We start from the raw sequence: 19,617 nt of genomic DNA on the forward strand, positions 1-19,617 counted from the left end.
CCTCGGGCTCAGCAAGTGTCAGGGAGCCGGACAGGAAGCAGCCCTCTTTCCTCTCTGCCCTCCTGGCTGCAGAGCCCCAGGGCCTGCGTGCTCCACCTGGGGGCCAAGGGAGGGCGGGGAGGATGTTTGGATATGGGAGGAGTCCCTGGTGTGGGGAGGGCTTCAGCCAGAGGCCACTCCAGCCAGGCCCTGGCCTGAGCCCCCAGCTCTCTTCTGCCAGGTTTGTGGGGGGCTGATGGCTTTATCTTTGCCTTATGACGTGCGGCCCATGGTTTCCTGCCAACAACTTCTGTTTCCGGAGGCCCAGCAGGCCGCCCAGGCCGAGTCAGGAGGGGCAGTGGGGCTGGGCCTGGGTGGCCCCCCTCCAGCCCCGCCCCCATCTATCTTTGGGAATTTATTTGTCCACAGGCACGGCTGGCCCACAGTCCATCGCCTGCCAGGGGCCAAGAGCAGCTCTGACCACCCAAGGACGCTCCCATCCAACTCAAGTGTTGCCAACCGACCTCTGACTCCTGACCTCTGGGCCCACCTGTTCCGCCCTGCTCTTTGTGGGGGGCTGGGGAACCCCTAGAAGCTTCGCCTCTGTAGAGGCTGTGAGTATTGACGCCTGGCTCACCCCTGGGGAGCCAGGGCTTTGCAAGGGGCTCGGTTCTCAGCCCCCAGCCTGGCCATCATGGCGCAGCGGATCCAGGATGAGCTGGCTGCCTTCTTCTTTGAGTACGACACCCCCCGGATGGTGCTTGTGCGCAACAAGAAGGTGGGCGTCGTCTTCCGCCTGATCCAGCTCGTGGTCCTGGTCTACGTCGTCGGGTGAGTGTGGACCCCCCTCTCCGCTGCCCCCCGTCACCAGCCCCCAGCCAGGGCTTGTCCTCCAGGCTCTGGGATGCCTCCCATGACCCCCAGAGAGCCCTTCTTTCTCTCGTGGCTGTCATCCCTCCCGACAAACCATTCTGGTGCCCTTCAGAAGGAATGGGAACCTGCTAACCTGCTGCCAAGACAGGGACACAGGGATGAGGGGCAGCCCTGCTCCCAGTCATATGGGGACACGAGGTTAAGCCGTTGGGCTCTGAGGAACTGACTCATAGCTAACGGTTCCCTCGAGTGGCTTCCCACAGAGCCCTTCCACCTCTGACCTTCCAATGCACTGCTGAGGGATGGAGGCAGTGCCGCACCTTACAAGCCAGTGTGGGATAGACCCTGCTCCCATCTGCCTGCCTGAACTAGAGGCGTCCTGAGTTGCTCGAGACTCTGAGCAGAGACACCTGCAGGTTCAGAACACTTGGTGCCTTAAAGGCGCCATGTCACACGAAGGTCGGAAGTCGGTTCTGGCCCCGGGGATGACAGCCCCTTTCTGGGTATCACGGGACCTATCCCACCCTCCCAGGGCTGCAGGGGCAGAAGTAGGTGGGACTCACCTATGGGCTGCTGTTCTGGGGTCCACACAAAGGCCATCTTCCTGGCTGTCTTAGCAGGTGCTTGTGTGATCACACGCGTGGTGTGTGGATGCGTGCGTGTCATACCCAGAGCTCTGCGTGGGGTGAATGTGCCTTCATGTGTCTGGGCACCTGCTTATCGGGTGTGGCTGTGGGATGTGTCTCTGGGACTGAGTGCCCTGGTGTGTGTGTAGGGGGGCGGTGAGCAGGGTAGGGGGCAGGTGCACTTACAGTGACCCCACAGAGGGCTCCCGGAGGCCCCAGGGCCACTGAAGGGGGTTCAGCCCCTGCTGGGGGATCTGGGGCACCAGTAACCCTGCCCTTCTGGTCTCCACATCCCCATTTTTGCCGTGAGACCAAACCAGGGCGGGCTGACCAGGAACCAAATGGCGACCACATAGTCCTGGTCCCCCCAGGCCTTATCATCCGAAACAGCCTCACTTCGGCTCCATCCGGTCCCCGAAGCCTCAGAACCGAGCAGGTGAAGCACGGCCACAGACCAGCCCTCCGAAACCTTTCAGCCTCAGCCTTCTGTCCACAAACCAATTTGATATCTGCAGTGTCACTGAACTTGTGAGGGAAACGGACCCAGAGGGGAGCAGTGGAATTTCTAGGTCACACAGCAAGTCAGCCTCCAGTCCCAGTTTGAACCAGGGCCTCCTGATCCCCAGCTTCCTCCTCTCCCACCTCACGAGGGCGAACCTCTCTAATGGGTTCACCATTAGCCACACTCCTGACCCTCCTGGGAAGGGAGGGGTTGTCCAGCCGGGCCCAGTCGACCCCTCGCCCCTAGAGACTGGGAAAATGTTGTCCTCCTGCAGCCCCTGTGGTTCCGTTTCTGCTTCCGGGTCAGCACTGGGAGCAATGCCATGCCTCCTTCTGTGTGTTGGTCACAAACCGTCAGAGGGAAAGGGGACAGTCCCCCCACCCCACTCCCAGCTGCAGCATATGCCCCAGGGCACCACCCGGTGCTGAACGCAGGCCTCCAGGGACGGGGACCTCTCTCCCTCCCTCCCCAGTCAGTGCACTCAGCTTCCAAATGGACGTGGACTCCTTAGGGTTGCTAAGACTCAGACACTGACTTAGCCAGGTTTTCACAGCTACAAAGAGGCAGGATCAGGATCATAACCCAGCTGTGTGGCTCCAAAGTCGGCCTTGATATCCTGGAAAGGAAACATACAGAAGGGCACTGACCTGCCCAAGTCACAAAGCAGAGGGAGGAAGGCAGGGTCCCTTTGAAACACCCCCTAACCTGACCCTCAAACTCCGGCTGGGGCTGCCACTCCTGCTGTCTCTGGCGCCCTCATCTGGCCACTTCCCATCACTGCGCAGACGGCTCAGCCAGGCACCCACAGCCACTGAGGTCTAGATTTCTCAACTGTTTCATGGAGCAGGGGGTTGGGAAACCCTGTAAAGATGTTGCCTGAAGGCTGAATAATTTGCTCTTTCCTGAAGAGGAATGGCCTTTCTTTAATTACTCCCACCTCCCAAAGCTCCCCTGGTGGTTAAGACAGTAAAGAACCTGCGTGTAATGCAGGAGACACGGGTTCAATCCCTGTGTTGGGAAGATCCCCTGGAGGAGAAAGTGACAACCCACCCCAGTATCCTTGCCTGGAGAATTCCATGGACAGACGAGCCTGGTGGGCTGCAGTCCACGGTAGGTCGCAGAGTCAGACATGACTGAGCGATTGAGCATGGTAAGACGGTTAGGACTTCTCTGGTGGTCCAGTGGTTAAGAATTCACCCGCCAGTGCAGGGGACACAGGATCAGTCCCTAGTCTGGGAAGATGCCTCGGGGCGACTAAGCTCATGTGCCGCAATCACTGAGCCTGCACTCTAGAGCCTGTGAGCTGCCACTACTGAAGTCTGTGCACCCTAGAGGCTGTGCTTCACAAAGAGAGAAGCCACAGCAATGAGAAGCTCAGCACCGCAACTAGAGAGTAGCCCCTGCTCACTGCAACTAGAGAAAGCCTGCACGCAGCAACAAAGACCTAGTGCAGACAAAAATAAATGAATAAAGGAATAATATTTAAAATTCAGAGTTAATTTACAGTTAGAGCCGTCTCCTGGGAGGTGATGAGCTCTCCATACTGGAGGTGTGCAGGCAGTGGGCTGTCATTCATGACCTCGCAGGTCCACACATGGGGTATGCTGGGACATGTCCCTGTCTGGCCTGCTCTGGTCAGGGAAGGAGAGAGGTCTGGCTGCACACACAGGGGGGTCTCAAGGGGATTTGTGAATGTCATGTGGGAAGGGGAGTCTGGGAAGGCTTCCTGGAGGAGGTGACACAGTGATAGAACCAGGCTTGAGCAAAAGCCAGGAGGCTGTGGTCCAGGCAATCTTGCTCTTGGCTTTCCCATGGGCCTTCTGTGTGCCCTTATATGGAGCACTTGAAGCCACATGCCTCTGATCCTGGAGTGCACCTATCAGAGATAAGGAGAGATACAAATTATCACAGGGAAAGAGGTATCCGAGGACACTTCTACAGCATCTTTGTATCTAGGGCTGTGTCAGTTTCCCTGGGATAGAGGCAGAGCACAGGGTGGACAGGAGAGAGAGAGGGGCTGGGGATGGATTAGCAGGAACTTCTTGGTTCCTATTGACAGAAACCCAATCAAAATGAAGAGTTGGGGGTATTGACTGGTTTGTGTAACTGAAAAATCAGTGCAGGCTTCAGGCCTGCCTGGATCCTCCACGATGAGGGTGCAGAAGCAGCACATTCTATGGGATGGTGAGGAATTCAGGTTGGTCTCATTGGGTTCTCCAAAAAAGCAAGCCAGGCTCTCCTCTTCTCGGTTCTGCTTTCCTCCACGGAGGTCTCATTCTCAAGACGACTCTCTGTCCGCAGAGTAGAAAAAAGGCCACCAGCCGCCCTGCGACACAACTCTGATCTCCTCCTCCAGAGTTCCAGTAAAGTCCCAGGTCCAACTCTTATTGACTGGGATTGGGTCATGTGCTCATCTCAGAACCAATCATTGTGGCCAAGGAAAGGGAGTATCCTGATTGGTGGAGCCTGGTTGAGTACCCACCTCAGTCCTGTGGCTTCTGCAGGAAAGCAGAGTGTGATCCAAGGTCCTGGGTTGGGGAGGGAACAGCAAAACAGTTGCTAGGACTAGGCTGGGGGAGCATGAAAGGAGCCAAGGGAGAGGGGAGGGAGGAGCCACTGGCTCAGACCTCTCAACACTGAGCTGAGGAGAATGGGCTTTTTTCTGTATGTGGTGGGGGGCCATGGGAGGGTGTCTAACAGGGGAAGGCCCAGGACAGGCTGGTGCTGGGGTAGCGTGGGGCCGTCAGAGGCAGGACATCTGAGAAGCAGCAGCAGTGATGACAGGAGAAGGTGAGGCCAAGGAAGAAGCAGTGAGCAAGGCAGAGAGGTCATCATCCCGCGGGCCCGGCGCTGGGGGTGGCCACCCCTCAGCCTCTTCTGCCCACCATTGCGGCACTGAGCGACGTGACCGGCATGGCCAGAGTTCCCGGCTTCTCAAGAGCGGTAGGAAACTGGAATTTATGGGTGAAAGGAACATTTCTTCCTTTTTAGAGGCTGACGACTCATTCAAAACATTTAAAGACAAATCATCAGCTTGACTTGTCTGCGTGTTGATTAACCCCTGAGCTCCCAGTGTGGGCTGCAGCTCTGAACACAACCCTTCCTGGGCTTGGAGTCTGGTCTGGGCTCTCTCCAAGGATGCTCTGCCTGCTTGATAGTCCGTGGACCAAGGTTACACCCTGTACAACCAAGCGCCTGACCTGTCCCGCCCTGTCCCATGTCAGAGCTGCCCTGGAGTCTGATCCAGCTGCTCTTATGTCTCAGCCCCTCCGCCTACAAAAAGTTCTCTGGGTCTTTTGGTGAAAGCCAAGGGGAGACAGGAAGGATGGAGGGACACCATGAAATAATATGAGCAAGAGGCAGAGTGAGGGGTGTGAGCATCGCACGTCCAGGCTGTGAGCTTGGGGGCTGGGATAGGTACAGTGCTTGCCTGCAGGATGAAGGCACCAGAGAAGCAAGTTCTGTAGGGAGTTGAGGTGTTCAGTTTGGCCCAGCTGAACTTTTGTTTTGAGATAAGTTTCCCATGTCATAACATTCATCCTTTCAAAATATGCAAGTTAGTGGTTTTTAGTATAATCACAAAGTTGTGTAACCATTGTGCTCAATCGTGTCCAACTCTTTGCGACTCCATGGACTGTAGCCCGCCAGGCTCCTCTGTCCATGGAATTTTCCAGGCAAGAATACTGGAGTGCATTGCCATGCCCTCCTCCAGAGGATCTTCCCAACTCAGGGATCGAATCCGTGTCTCCTGTGTCTCCTTATTGGCAGGCAGATTCTTTACTACTGAGCCACCATCACCACTATCTAATTCCAGAATATTTGCACTACCCCCAAATGAACTTCATTGGAAGGACTGATGTTGAAGCTGAAACTCCAATACTTTGGCCACCTGATGCAGAGAGCTGACTCATTTGAAAAGACCCTGATGCTGGGAAAGATGAGGGCAGGAGGAAAAGGGGACGGCAGAGGATGAGATGGTTGGATGGCATCACCAACTCGATGGACATGGGTTTGGGTGGACTCTGGGAGTTGGTGATGGACAGGGAGGCCTGGTGTGCTGCAGTTCATGGGGTTAAGAGTTGGACACGACTGAGCGACTGAACTAAACTGAAAGTGAACTTCACACCATTAACAATCATTCCCCATGGCACCTCCTTACCCCTTACTTTGCCTATTCTGGATATTTCATGTAGATAAAATCATACAACGTGTGGCCTTTTTGTGTCTGGCTTCTTTTACTTAGCATCATGTTTGCAAGGTTATAACATGTGTCAGTTCTTCAGTCCTTTTCAGGGCTGGATAATATGCCATTATACGGAAATGCCACACTTTGCTGGACATCTGAGTTGTTTCCACTTTCTGCTTGTGGATAATGTTGTGAACATTTGTGTATGAGTTTCTATGAGGATATGTTTCCAGTTTTCTTGGGTATTCAGTTCCTGGTAGTAGCTTATGGTGAATGGTGTCAGGTTCTTGATCTCCAAAGAAGATTTAGCTTTGGGACCAGGGACCAGGCTTACTCACTCAAGAGCTTTTGCGTAGCAGAGTTTTATTAAAGTATGAAAATGGACAGAGAGAGCTTCTGACATAGGCATCAGAAGGGGGATGGAGAGTGTCCCCCTTGCTATTCTAAGCAAGGGAGTTATATACTTTTTAAATTAGTTATTACAATAAATCAAAAGAATGTCTCAAGGTTGTAAATATCTTACTAGACCCACTCCCATATTTTACATTTTAAGATAACAGCATTAGCCAGGAGGTTTTCAGGAAGGAGAAACTATAATCTTTAATACAGAGTTTAAACTGAGTTGTTTGTTGTATAATCATCAGTTCCAGGCTTAAAGGAAAAAAATGATTTATGTGACTAAGACTAAGGAATATAGAGAAAAAAAAGATGTTTGTCCTTTCCTCCTCTTTGAGAATTCCAGATCCCCATCTCCTCTTGAAGAACCCCAGACCCCTCTCTCCTTCTCAGGGACCCCGGATTTCTTATCAAACTGCCTAGGAATTGACTCTCTCACTAGGAGTGGAGTTGCTGAGTCAATGGCAGTTTCATGTTTGACTTCTTTTTTAATATTTATCTATTTATTTATGGGGCTGCCTCAGGTGTTGGTTGCCACACACGAGATCTTCCTTGTAGACTCTCTGCTTGTGGTGCCTGGACTCAGCTGTTGTGGCACACAGGCTTAGCTGCTCTGCGGCATGTGAGATCTCAGTCCCAGACCAGGGATCGAACCTGGGTCCCCTGTGTTGCAAGGCAGGTTCTTAACCACTGATCCACCAGGGAAGTTCCTCCGCATTTAACTTTTCGAGGAAATTCCAGACTGTTTTCGTCGAGTTAAGTTGGAGGCAACTGTGCGATGGAGGCAGGGTGGGCCCAGGGCAAGGGGAAGGAATGTGTGTCATCAAACATTCACAGCTGGAGCTTCAACATTTGGATAAGCTCTTTGAGAGCAGAATTGGGGGTTATTGGGTTCTTTTCTGTATTTTTCATGCCTAGAGCGGTCCTTGGCACATAACAGGGCCTGATAAATAGATACTTGTTGAATGACTAAATGAATGTGTGGGATTGAAGCTCAGAGGAGAGTGCAGAAGCGGAGATAGAAAATCAGGGACAAAGTGTGCCTGCAGTGGTGCACACAGGGTTCCGCCTGGGCTGAGAATAGAAGCCAGGGGACGGGGCAGATTGACATTTAAGGAGGAATTAGTGAAGGAGAACCAGAAACCGTAAATAAATAGGATTGTTTTTTATGGGCTAACTGCATGCCAAGCACTGTGCTGATTTCCTTAAAGAGAACTCACGGGGGCATCCTCCAATCACCCAGACGCTTTCTCTTCTTGAGGCCCAGGCTCAGTGAGTGGCTGCATTTGTTCTGTCAGCAGCATCTTTGAGGCAGGTGCCTTCACTTCCTTTTTAACTGAGAAATCCAGGGCTCAAGAGGTTTAGTCTTTAGCCTGAAGCCACACAGCTGGTGAGTGGCGCTGCTGGTACTTGAACCTTGACCTCTGCGGCTCCAGAGGCCGCACCCTCAGCCACTCCGCCCTGTGACCTCTCCCACAAGGGGCTGTTAGAGAAGAGAGACCAGGTCAGGGTGTTGCGGAGGGTAAGGAGGAAAGAATGGGAAAGAGAATTTCTGGAAGAGGAGGGGCTTCTGAAGATGCTGGGGTCTTTGGCATCAGGCCCCCTCGGTGGCCGTCCTGGGGCGGTGACTACGAGACCCAGGCCAGGTGAGCATGGCTTTGGAGGGGCGGGCCGGAGGGTGCCATTGTCATTCTCTTATTATCAGAACTAAGGTCACTGAGGCCAGATTTGGGCCTCCCGGGACTGACAGCCCCTGGGGGCAGACACAACCGGGAATGGCAACATTGGCCCCAGGGCACAGCCTCCGTGTGGCTCCCGGTAGACATGTTGATGCCAGGCTGCTCTGCAGAAAAAGGGGCAGAATCCTGGGCTGCGGGCTTCGAGCCTGGGGTCTGTCTCAGACACAGAAGGGACACTCTCTTCAGTTCAGTTCAGTTGTTCAACTGTGTCCAACTCTTTGCAACCCCATGGACTGCAGCAGGCCAGGCTTTCCTGTCCATCTCCCAGAGCTTGCTCAAACTCATGTCCATCAAGTCGGTGATGCCATCCAACCATCTCATCCTCTGTTGTCCCCTTCTTTCTCCCACCTTCATCTTTCCCAGTATCAGGGTTTTCTCCAATGAGTTGGTTCTTCGCATCAGGTGGCCAAAGTATTGGAGCTTCAGCTTCAGTCTCAGTCCTTCCAGTGAATATTCAGGACTGATTTTACACTCCCTTTGGCCTCTTTTTCCATCTCTACATGAGGAGTTGGTTTTGGGCAAAGAGAGAAATGAAGCTAAGATGTCAGGAATGGGAACTGCCAAGAGGCGGGCCTGTGACCTCTCCTGCAGTGAGTTCAGAATATGGGGCAGCTCCCCATCTTCCCTGACAACAGCGACTTCAGACGGCCCACCTTCCCTGATGAGGCTGGAGACAGAGAGGCAGGCTCAGGACGCTGAGCAGTAGGAACCCCCGTTGGGTCTCACCTGTTGCCATCTGAGGCCTGCAGGGGGCAGCAGTGATCATGCTTAAGTTTGGGCGGGGTGACCGTGCTTAAGTTCCTGGGGGCCAGCGCCAGGCTGCGGTCTGGGAGGGGGATGCCAGGGAAGGGGCTTAGAGGAGGGATAGGAGGACATGGTGGGCTGCCCTCCTGGGGCCTGGAGCAGGGAGACACCCCCAGAGAGCCAGCAGTGGCTCTAAGAATAAGAAGCCGGGAGAATCCTGGCTTGGGGCCTGAGTTCTGGGGGACAGAAGAGGGATTTTGAGCTCTGCTTTGGACAGGTGGGTTAAAGGTAGTGTGAGCAGTGACAGAGGCAGAAACACACCTCCCAACACTCAGTCACAGCCACAGTTTTGCTCACAGATTTGCCCTGGAAATACACAACTACACACTCTGATGGGTACCATGGACACACACACACACACACACACACACACTCACACTCTTACAGTGAATCGCCAAGATTCTTTCCTGGAGGAAGGGGACCACACCCTGGAGAGGAGTATTCTCCAGAACCCTCATTTGTAAGCAGCGGAAACCAAACCCAAACTGGCTTAAATAAAGGAAAAGAATTTATGAGCTCATGTAACTGGAAAGTCCAGAAGTAGATTTTTCAACATGCTTCAGGTATGGCAGGATCCAGGTGCTCAAACGGCACTGTCAGCAGTCCAGTCCTCTCCGTCTCCCGGCCTGGCTTTCTCTTAAGTTGGCTTCATTCTCAGGCTTGCTCGCTTCATGAGATAACAAAGATGACTCACCGTAGTTTTGGTCTTGTAACCACCTGGCTTAGCCACTCAGCCGAGATGATGTCTCTTTCCCAGTAATTCCCAGAAAAATTCTGGCCTCATTGCTGAAACTCCTTGGGATTCTGTGCCCATGCTTAGACCCATTGCCATTGCAAGGGCAATGGAACATTGCTTAGCAAGCTGTGGTCATGTGCCCCCACCATGGGGCTAGGAAGGAGGTTGGCCCCACGAAACCTCCCAGATTAAAAATGAAGAACCTAAAGTAACAGGGGTTCTTTTCTGAAAATATTCATTTATGTGGCTGAGTTGGGTGTTCGTTGCAGCATGCAGGATCTTTAGTTGCAGCATGAGAAGTCTTAGTTGCAGCTTGTGGGATCTAGTTCCCTGGCCAGGGATGGAACCCAGGCACCTAGCATTGGGAGCGTGGTGTCTTAGCCACTGGACCACCAGGGAAGTCCCACGAGGAGAGGTTCTTGATGCTGGGAGGGGAAGGCCAGAATTTCCCAGGAAAGCTGGGAGGCCTCCAACCTGAGCCACTCCCACCAGGGCCTCACCTGGGGCCAGATGCTATAAGTCCCTCAAAGGGCCATTTGCCCTCTCTGGCTTCCCTTCCACTCAGTCCCCCTCCCCAGGAGCTCCCAGCATGGCTGAGATAATAGTAGCCAATATCTGTCTGGAGAAGGCAATGGCACCCCACTCCAGTGCTCTTGCCTGGAAAATCCCATGGACGGAGGAGCCTGGTAGGCTGCAGTCCATGGGGTCGCTAAAAGTCGGACACAACTGAGCGACTTCACTTTCACTTTTCACTTTCATGCATTGGAGAAGGAAATGGCAACCCACTCCAGTGTTCTTGCCTGGAGAATCCCAGGGATGGGGGAGCCTGGTGGGCTGCCGTCTGTGGGGTTGCACAGAGTTGGACAGGGCTGAAGTGACTTAGCAGCAGCAGCAATGTCTCTCTATACAGCGCTTACCCCATGTCAATTTCCATTCTAAGTGCTTTTCCAGGCATTGACTCACAGCACAAGTACTGTTGGTACTCTTGTTTACATTTTATAAGGAAACTGAAACAGAGAGAAATTGAATAGCTTCCCCAAATCATAGAGCCTGTGAGATGCAAGCCCAGACTTGGACACCAAAGGTCAGGCTCTCAGCCATCACATGCTCTGCTGTTTCTCAGTGGGAGCGACTCAGGAAGGAAGGAGATAGGGATGAAGACTGGGGTCCAAGAAGCTTGAAAAGTGAAAGTGTTAGTTGCTCAGTCGTCCAACTCTTTGCGACTCCGCGGACAATGGCCTGCCAGGCTCCTCTGGCCATGAGATTCTTCAGGCAAGAATACTGGAGTGGGTTGCCATTTCCTTCTCCAGGGGATCTTCCTGACTCAGGGATCAAACCCAGGTCTCCTGCACTGCAGGCAGATTCTTTACCGCATGAGCTCCCAAGAAGCTTGGCCTCCAACAAACCCTACTCTTGGAAAAGAAGCCGAAAGAGACATGCAGGGGCTCTTCTCCCTGGGAATTAGCATTTTCCTAGTGAAAAGAAGGATGGAGCTCCAGCACAGGGAGGCAGTGAAGATTACCCGCCTCCAGCCCCACATGAAGCTTTAGGGGTAGAGTGGCCTCAGAGATGCCCTTGGGGACGGGAAGGGAAAGGACATCCCCCCCCTGGGGGAGGGAGGAAGTAGCAGTGGCCCACAGCCTCGTGCCATCCTGGAGTGGCCCTGCCCAGCTCTGGCCCCTCTGCCCTCCTCATCTCCCTCCAGGTGGGTGTTTGTCTACGAGAAGGGCTACCAGACATCGAGCAGCCTCATCAGCAGTGTGTCTGTTAAACTCAAAGGTCTGGCTGTGACACAGCTCCCAAGCCTGGGCCCCCAGGTCTGGGATGTGGCCGACTACGTCTTCCCAGCACAGGTGAGCTGACTGTTCGGGGGGCACCTCCTACCCACAGGGCGTGCAGGCTCAGAGCTGGGTTAGGCTCTGTCCCGCCTCCCTGTGGGCCTCAGTTTCCCTGCGAATGAGGCACAGATGCAGCCCCGTGCCGTCACCCCACTCTGATGTCATGAGTGTAGAGGCTGCTGGGGGTCCTGTGGGTTCCGGGGGCTGGCTGGGACCATGCTGGTGTTCTCCAGGCTCTTCTCCCAGCTCAGAACCCTTCTTGCCCTCCCCCTGCCTCTCACTTCCAGGGGGACAGCTCCTTTGTGGTCATGACCAATTTTATCGCCACCCCCCGGCAGGCTCAAGGTCACTGTGCAGAGGTGAGGACTGTTACCCATTCCCTGTTTCTTGAACCTTCAGAAAAAAGTGATGTGGAAGAGGAGGTCCCTTTGAGTATTGGAGGGAAAGCTTGATTAAGCCTCCCTGCGGGGCCATAATGATGGAATTTCAGGCATAGATTCACACAGAGTGATGACCCACCATTGGCAGAGCTGAGGCTTCCCTCCCAGCTGTGTGTCAAGCAGGATGCTGAGCCTCAGTGCCTGCCCAGTCCCCAACACCTTCCCCCCCAATCCCTGCCAGCTGACATCAGCCCTGGGACAGCTGGGCACAAGCCCAGAGGGGTCCAGGCGGCGGGGGGACTGGGGAAAGAAGGCTGTGAACAAGGGTCACCCTGAAGGGATCTCAGATCCTGCCCCACACCATCCCTAGGGCCCTGGGGGCGGGGGTGGGTGGGATGTCTGTGTATCTACTCAGGACCCAACCCAGGGGGCCTGGGGCCAGCAGCTCTCTCCTCCCCCAGAACCCAGAAGGGGGCACGTGCACAAATAATAGCGGCTGCACCCCGGGAAAGGCAGAAAGAAAGGCCCAAGGTAAGGCCGTTCCCCTCTGCAGCTCCAGGCTTCCTCCACCAGGAAGTCCTTCCTGTCCCCTCCCCTCCTGCCACCCCAACCTTGGCCTCCCCCATCCCAGAAGGTCTGTCTTCAGGCTTCTGCTCTTGGGTGCCCCATCACTGGGGGCTCCCAGGAGTGGGGCCTGGAGAGTCTCCTCTGCAGCCCCAGCTTGGGGTGGGCACCCAGGGGTTCCACCCTCGCCACAGGCATCCGCACGGGCAAGTGTGTGGCCTTCAACGACACCGTGCAGACCTGCGAGATCTTCGGCTGGTGCCCCGTGGAGGTGGACGACGACATCCCGTGGTAACGCCCTGTCCTTCCCAGGGGTGGGGAGCAGGGTCCCCAGCCCAGATAGAGGGGCATCTGGATCTGTGCTCTGGGAAGGGTCTATCCCCACTGCTTCCAACCCCACCCACACCCCAACTGTGCCACCCAGGCCAAAGATGCCCCAGCCCCTGATCGAGGGGCCTGGGAGTCCACATTACAGCACGTGCACCCCTCAATGACCCAGGAAGATCCCATGGGTTCTCACAGTCCCAGTCCCCCAGGCCAGCTCCTGTGGGCCTGCAAGGGATTCCTGGGGAGGGACTGGTGAGTGAGTGCGGTCTCCTCCAGCCCTGCCCTTCTCCGAGAGGCCGAGAACTTCACTCTCTTCATCAAGAACAGCATCAGCTTTCCACGCTTCAAGGTCACCAGGTTCGTGGGAAAAGTGGGCAGAGACGCAGGAGGCCCTTGGAGGCCACTGCTTGTCACCTCTGTCACCTTGCACTCAGCTGACTTCCTTCTGGGGGCAGAAGCTCGGCTGGGCCCCTGCATGTGGGGCGGCTGCCTTCAGCTCCAAGGGCTGTGGGAGGAGCGTCTCTGGGGCCTGGGATGGAGCTCCTGGGCAGGGTCGGTGCCCTTCCAGCTGGCATGCTGCTGCCTTCTTGCCCGCGCAGGCGCAACCTGGTAGAGGAGGTGGATGCCCGCTACATGAAGACCTGCCTCTTTCACAAGACCTTGCACCCTCTGTGTCCAGTCTTCAAGCTCGGCTACGTGGTACAGGAGTCAGGCCAGAATTTCAGCACCTTGGCCGAGAAGGTATAGTGCCTGGTGTGTGGGGAGGCCTGGACCTCATATCACCGGGCCTTATTTTTTGACCTGGGTTAACAGGCCCAGTTGACCACCCGATCCCCTCAAGTTCCTGGTTCTGGCTGACCATATATACAGACCTATCCCTTAATATTGGGGCCCCTGAGATGCAGGCCTGTGTCCTCGGCAGGCCCTGGCATGGACCTGGCACTGAGGAGGTGCCCAGAATGAATGGCCGTAGGCAGATGAGACCTGGATGTCTTCTGAGGGGCCGCTGTTTTTCTTTTTCGTTCATTAATTAATTTTTGGACGCGTTGAGTCTTCATTGCTGCATGCGAGCTTAGGCTACTCTCTAGTTGCAGGGAGCAGGCTTCTCACTGCGGTGGCTTCTCGTTGGAGAGCATGGGCTCTAGGGCATAAAGGCTTCAGAAGTTGCAGCACACAGGCGTAGTTGTCCCACAGCATTGGCAGGTGGATTTTTAACCACTGAACCACCAGGGAAGTCCTGCCTTTTAAATATTAGATAAAAGCAACTTAAATCCCATGGTCCATGCCCTTGAGAAGTCCTGTGCCTGCCTGGGGTTACTGGGATTCTGGAGGAATTCTCAGATGTGCAGTCGCGTGGGGTTCGGAGAGGAGGGGAACCTTATAAGGAGCACAGACCAGCCTGTCTGGGTTCAGATCCTGGCTCTGGCCTGAACAAGCCACATGACCTCAGACAAGTTCCCTCCCTTCAGTGTTTCTGAGCTTGTACTCCTGTGAAGTGGGAGAAATAATAGTACAAGTCTTGTGGGGTTGTCCTGAGGTCAAGTGAGTTCACACACAGGATGGCACTTCAGTGCTGCCTGGCCCGAGGCATCCAAGGGACATGTTTGCCCGTGATTTGCATCATCAGGCTCCTGCAGGACTCAGAGATGGAAATCAGTCCCTTTCTGTGACATCACCCCCCAAAACAACTCACTCACCATTTGTGGTTGTTTAGCCGCTCAGTCTGGTCCGACTCTTCTGCAACTCCATGGGCTGTAGCCCGCCATGCTCTTCTGTCCATGGGATTTCCCAGGCAAGAATACTGGAGTGGGTTGCCATTCCCTTCTCCAGGGGATCTTGCCGACCCAGGGATCGAAGCCACGTCTCCTGCTTGGCAGACAGATTCTTTACCACTGAGCCACCTGGCAAGCCCTCATTCACTATACGTTTAACTAGTATGGGGGTCGACAAACTTTCTTTAAAAGGCCAGAGAATAAGTATGAGCCATAGATCACATGGTCTCCATTCCAACAACCCAGGGCAAAGGCAACCACAGTCAATAGGTAAACAAAATTGGCCCTCAATCCTCAGTTTGCCAACCCCCGCAAGGGTTTTACTCTGTAGCAACACACAGGACCAGAAAGCTGAATGTTAATAGTTTTCCCCTTTCCTAAAAATCTCCCTGCCACTCCCACTGGGAACTTCTCACCCATCACCATTGTCTGCAAGCATCTAGCCTCCGGCTTATCTGCCTAGCTCCACGCCTGCTCTGACCTGACACGACTCTCCTCTTGCTCAGCCCAGCCCCACCTGTCCCTGATTCTTGCCTTGCCCAGAGAAGCTTCACTTTCTCAGGTTCTTTCTTCCCAGCCCATGTCTTTACAAACTTACTTTTAAAAGTATGTATTATTTATTTATTCGACTATGCCGGGTCTTATTGTATCACACGGGATCTTCGATCTTCCTTGCGGCGAGCAGGTTCTTTAGTTGCAGCATGGGAACTCTCAGTTTTGGCATGTTCCCTGATCAGGGATCGAACCTGGGCCCCCTGCATTGGGAGCACAGAGTCTTAGCCACCAGGGAAGTCCCTACAAACTCTCTTTAATTCAATAGTGATTTCCTTGCCTCCCACACTAGGACTCAGGAATCAGTGCAAATGAGACGGTCCCACCCTTGTGGAGTTTATGGTCATGGGTGAATAATCACAGAGAATAAATATATGGCTATAAAGTAAAACATGTTTTAGAAGAAAACACTTCAGAAGGAATCACAGGGGCATATTTGAGACTGAAGTGGTGGTTAGGGGAGGCCTCTCAGGAGAAGTGACCAAAGGATGAGAAAGAGGCAGCCTTGTGAAAATGGGAGGTGGGGGAGGGGTGACTGCATGTGCAAAGGCCCTGAGGTAGGAAGAATTTGGTGTATTCTAGAAACTGGAGTGTGATGGGCGGGAGCTAGGGCCAGAGAGGGTGACAGGACCTCAACCCTCAAGCAGCTTCTCAGGGTCTCTTCTCAAACAACTAAACAAAAATGTTCCCTCTTCAAGAGACTGCTGGCACCAGTTACCAGGCAGGACTTCTTGATCCTATACCCTGGATCTTGAGCTCCTGTATCCCTGGCAGGGTGGGGTGGTGGGCATCACCATCGACTGGCACTGTGACCTGGACTGGCACGTGCGGCACTGCAAACCCGTCTACGAGTTCCATGGGCTGTATGAGGAGAAAAAACTGTCTCAAGGCTTCAACTTCAGGTGCCTGCCGGGTCCCCACCAGTGCATCCTTCCCTGGGGCCCCATGAGTTTTTCTACTCCCTTCATCCCTTGAGATCAAGCAGCTGTCCCCAGGAGGGGAGCAGAGGAGCCTGGGAAACTCCCATCCTCCTGGGGTTGGCCAAGCAGGGAGCACAAGCTTAGAGGCCTGAGCCCCACCCCTGGCTCTCCATTCCCTTGAAGCCCACCTGTCCAGGACTGGCTGGGGAAATTGCTAACCTCAGGAGTTAGGGTGACGGTTGAATACAGCATTCCTGGAATGAGGCTTGGATTCCTGCCAATAATTCCCCTTCTATATAATATTGGGGGACATGGGGCTTCCTCATGGACCTCTAAGGGCTCCTGCATCCCTGATGCTCTGGGAACTCTCGACCCAAGACGTTTCTCCATCATTCCTGCCACCTCTCCCCTTCCCCAAGGTTTGCCAGGCACTTCGTGGAGAATGGGACCAACTACCGGGATCTCTTCAAGGTGTTTGGGATTCGCTTTGACATCCTGGTGGACGGCAAGGTGAGTGTCTGGTGTGAAGGGCGCCCTGAGACACATTCTTGGTTCCTGCTGGTGTCTCTGGGGTGTCTGTGGTTTTAGGCGATGGGAAGTTGGATGGGCCTCATTCAGCACTTCCATATCTGATAATGTGCTGTTGCAGGCAGGACCTTCCAGCCTATGAATACACTGCCCCTCCATCTCCTCATGTCCAGGGTGGCAGAGCCAAGGTCAAAACCCAGGGCTCCTGACCAGTGGCTGCGACCCCATGCAAAGCCAGAACCGTGGGCAGTGGGCTATGGGGTCAGGAAACACTGGAGGGTGGGGAGGTCCCCTGCCCCCGGCCTGATCTTAGGGCTTCTGAGGAAGGCCTTGTCCACCAGACCTTTCTGACCGTTAACCCTTCTTTCCCCTGGGCCCTGCCACCAGGCTGGGAAGTTTGACATCATTCCCACAATGACCACCATCGGCTCTGGGATTGGCATCTTCGGGGTGGTAAGTGCTGAGGCCATGCGGTCGTTGTGCTGGGGTCAGTCCCTCTCCTCCCACACCTCAGCAACAAGTCTCCCACCCCAAAACCTGACTGAAATTGTTCACTCTTTCTGAGCCCACCCCACCTCCGTAGACCCACAGCCTGTCTGAGGAAACCGAGGCCCAGAGCTTGGGCAGGACAGAGGTGGGAGGGGACCTGAGTCCAGACAGGACTCAGCCTGGGCCCCGAGGTGAGCAGGGACGGAGGTGGGGTGTGCAGGGTCCTGTCCCCAGGCCCCTGTGCTCTGTCCTCCACCCGCCCCCCTCAGGCCACGGTTCTCTGTGACCTCCTTCTGCTCCACATCCTGCCCAAGAGGCACTACTACAAGCAGAAGAAGTTCAAGTATGCGGAGGACATGGGCCCAGGGGCGGTAAGAGAACTCCCCACTCGGCCCCTCAGAGGCTCCAGGCCCGCATGTCTGTGCTGGGGACCCAGCTGCTTCCAGGTGGCTGACCGCCAGCCCCCACACCCCGATGCTCACACAGGGAGAGCGAGACCCCGCGGCCACCGGCTCCACCCTGGTTCTGCAGGAGAACATGAAGACATCCTGACCTCCATCCCCGGCTCCTACTGGACGCAGCAGGAGGGGAGCCCTGCTCCCTGGGAAGCTGGTGGGGTCCCAGCCAGGGCAGAGGGGTCCCCCCGCCAGGGTGGAAGGATCTCCCCAGGAGCTCTCCCACCCTCTCAGCCAGGCAGATACCAAGTTGCCGGAAGCTCACAATTCTGGGCTCCAGCTCCAACTCTGCAACCCTCCCAAGGAAGCCTTCCCCAGCCTTAGCCACTCCTTGCCCCAAGCTTTGTGCCTGTCCCTCTGGGCCCTCATCCATCCATCCTGCTCCCTCGTGTCTCCAGATCTCTGGTCTCCCCGGTGGCAGCCACTAACTGCGAGGGATTATTTAAATTTAAATTAATTAGGATTGAATAAAATTAAAACTTCAGTTCCTCCAACTAGCCACATTGCAATTGGTAAATACACATGTGGCTAGCAGTTGCCCTATTGAACCACAAGAGATGTTTGCAGCATCACAGAGAGTTCTATTGGATGGCTAACCTTGAGCCCTGCTTCCTACTGGCCCCAGATCTCCCTGGGATGCTTGTCAACAGTGCTGGCACTTGGGAATTCCCTGGTGGTCCCGTGGTTAGGATTTTCACCACCAATGGCCAGGGCACGATTCCCTGGTTAGGGAGCTAGGATCCCACAAGCCACGAGGCCAAAAACAAACAAAGAAATCCAAAAACAGAGCTGGCTCCTGGGCACACCCCAGATCTCCCGAACCAGAATTGCCAGGGCTGGTCACAGTCTCCGAGGATAGCATAACCCTTCAGGACCTAAGTTTTAGAGCTGCTCCTGATGGGGTATCAGACTTCATTGCAGCCAGCATTGCCCAGCAGGTGCAGGCCTTGAGCAGGTGTGTAGTGTGCTCACAAGCCACACAGTGTCTCATGCACACACACACACGTGCACTCACCCACATGCACACCCTCCTCCCACCCACACTGTGTGTTTGAACAGCTTGGGCCCTGCAAACACAGCCATCTGAACACACCTACACCCCCAGGCACAGACTCACGGTCCACGCCTTGTCGCCTCCATGGGGATGTGTTATCCTGAAGTGTGTGAGGCCAGGACGGCCCTTCTTAGTGATGGATCCTTACTCAGCTACCTCTGGTCAGGGTGGGAGCCTCAGCCAAATCCTGGGCTCTCTGCCTGTGACCTAGCCCCAGCTCCCGAGGACTGCTCAGCTCTGTTAACACAAGGTCTGAGAAATCAAGGGGTGGAGGATAATAAAAGGAATGGTGAATGAGTTCAAACGTCTGCCCTCTGCCTTTTCTTTCCCTCCTTCTCTGAAACTCAGCGTTCTCAGCTGTGAAACTCAGGGCTGAGCTGAGTGATCGTTGAGGTCCTCCTGGGATCTCTCCGTGGAGGTGGTGAGCTGACCCTTAAGCCCTGAGCCCCGCAGAGGCAGTTCTGGGGATTGGTTCACCTTTATCCATGGGCCACTGTCCTGGCACAGCCCTGAGCATTGGCGCTCTTCCCAGTCTTCCGCATGCCGCTCCCCTGGTTTCGAAAGGCCTAGCACTGGGACAAGCAGAGACCCCAGGCATGGCCTCATGAAAGCTGGGCTGAGGACGGGGCTGGCTGTCCTAGGAGAGAATTGTGCTGGAGTCCCAAAGAGGAGAGGCGGCTCTTGAATGGAGACAGTGTGCAAGGGGTCTCCAGGGACCCTACTGTGGGCATGACCTTCCGGCCACATGGGGTCTCTGGGCACCCCCGTCACCATGCTCTGTCTAGACCAGCATTGTCCAACACCAGTGACAGAACGTTCTCTATCTGTGCTGCCCAATGTAGTATTCATGTGTGGCCATTAAGTATTTAAAATGTGGCTCAGGCAACCAAGGAACTG

General features: G+C 54.7%; 1 protein-coding gene across 1 annotated transcript; it reads left to right on the top strand.

Moving 5' to 3' along the window:
- The first annotated feature begins 362 nt into the window (after nt 1-362).
- P2RX1 (purinergic receptor P2X 1) lies at nt 363-19,024 on the top strand. The gene is made up of 12 exons (XM_040243731.1): nt 363-810; nt 11,547-11,694; nt 11,967-12,038; nt 12,521-12,590; nt 12,818-12,914; nt 13,227-13,307; nt 13,550-13,691; nt 16,049-16,176; nt 16,614-16,704; nt 17,110-17,175; nt 17,481-17,582; nt 17,698-19,024. Exons 1-12 carry the CDS (start codon nt 674-676, stop codon nt 17,761-17,763), a joined length of 1,200 nt encoding a protein of 399 aa, XP_040099665.1. The 5' UTR covers nt 363-673; the 3' UTR covers nt 17,764-19,024.
- Nucleotides 19,025-19,617: the final 593 nt, after the last annotated feature.

The sequence above is a fragment of the Oryx dammah genome, unplaced genomic scaffold (assembly GCF_014754425.2).
Source record: "Oryx dammah isolate SB20612 unplaced genomic scaffold, SCBI_Odam_1.1 HiC_scaffold_8, whole genome shotgun sequence".
NCBI classification, from domain to species: domain Eukaryota; kingdom Metazoa; phylum Chordata; class Mammalia; order Artiodactyla; family Bovidae; genus Oryx; species Oryx dammah.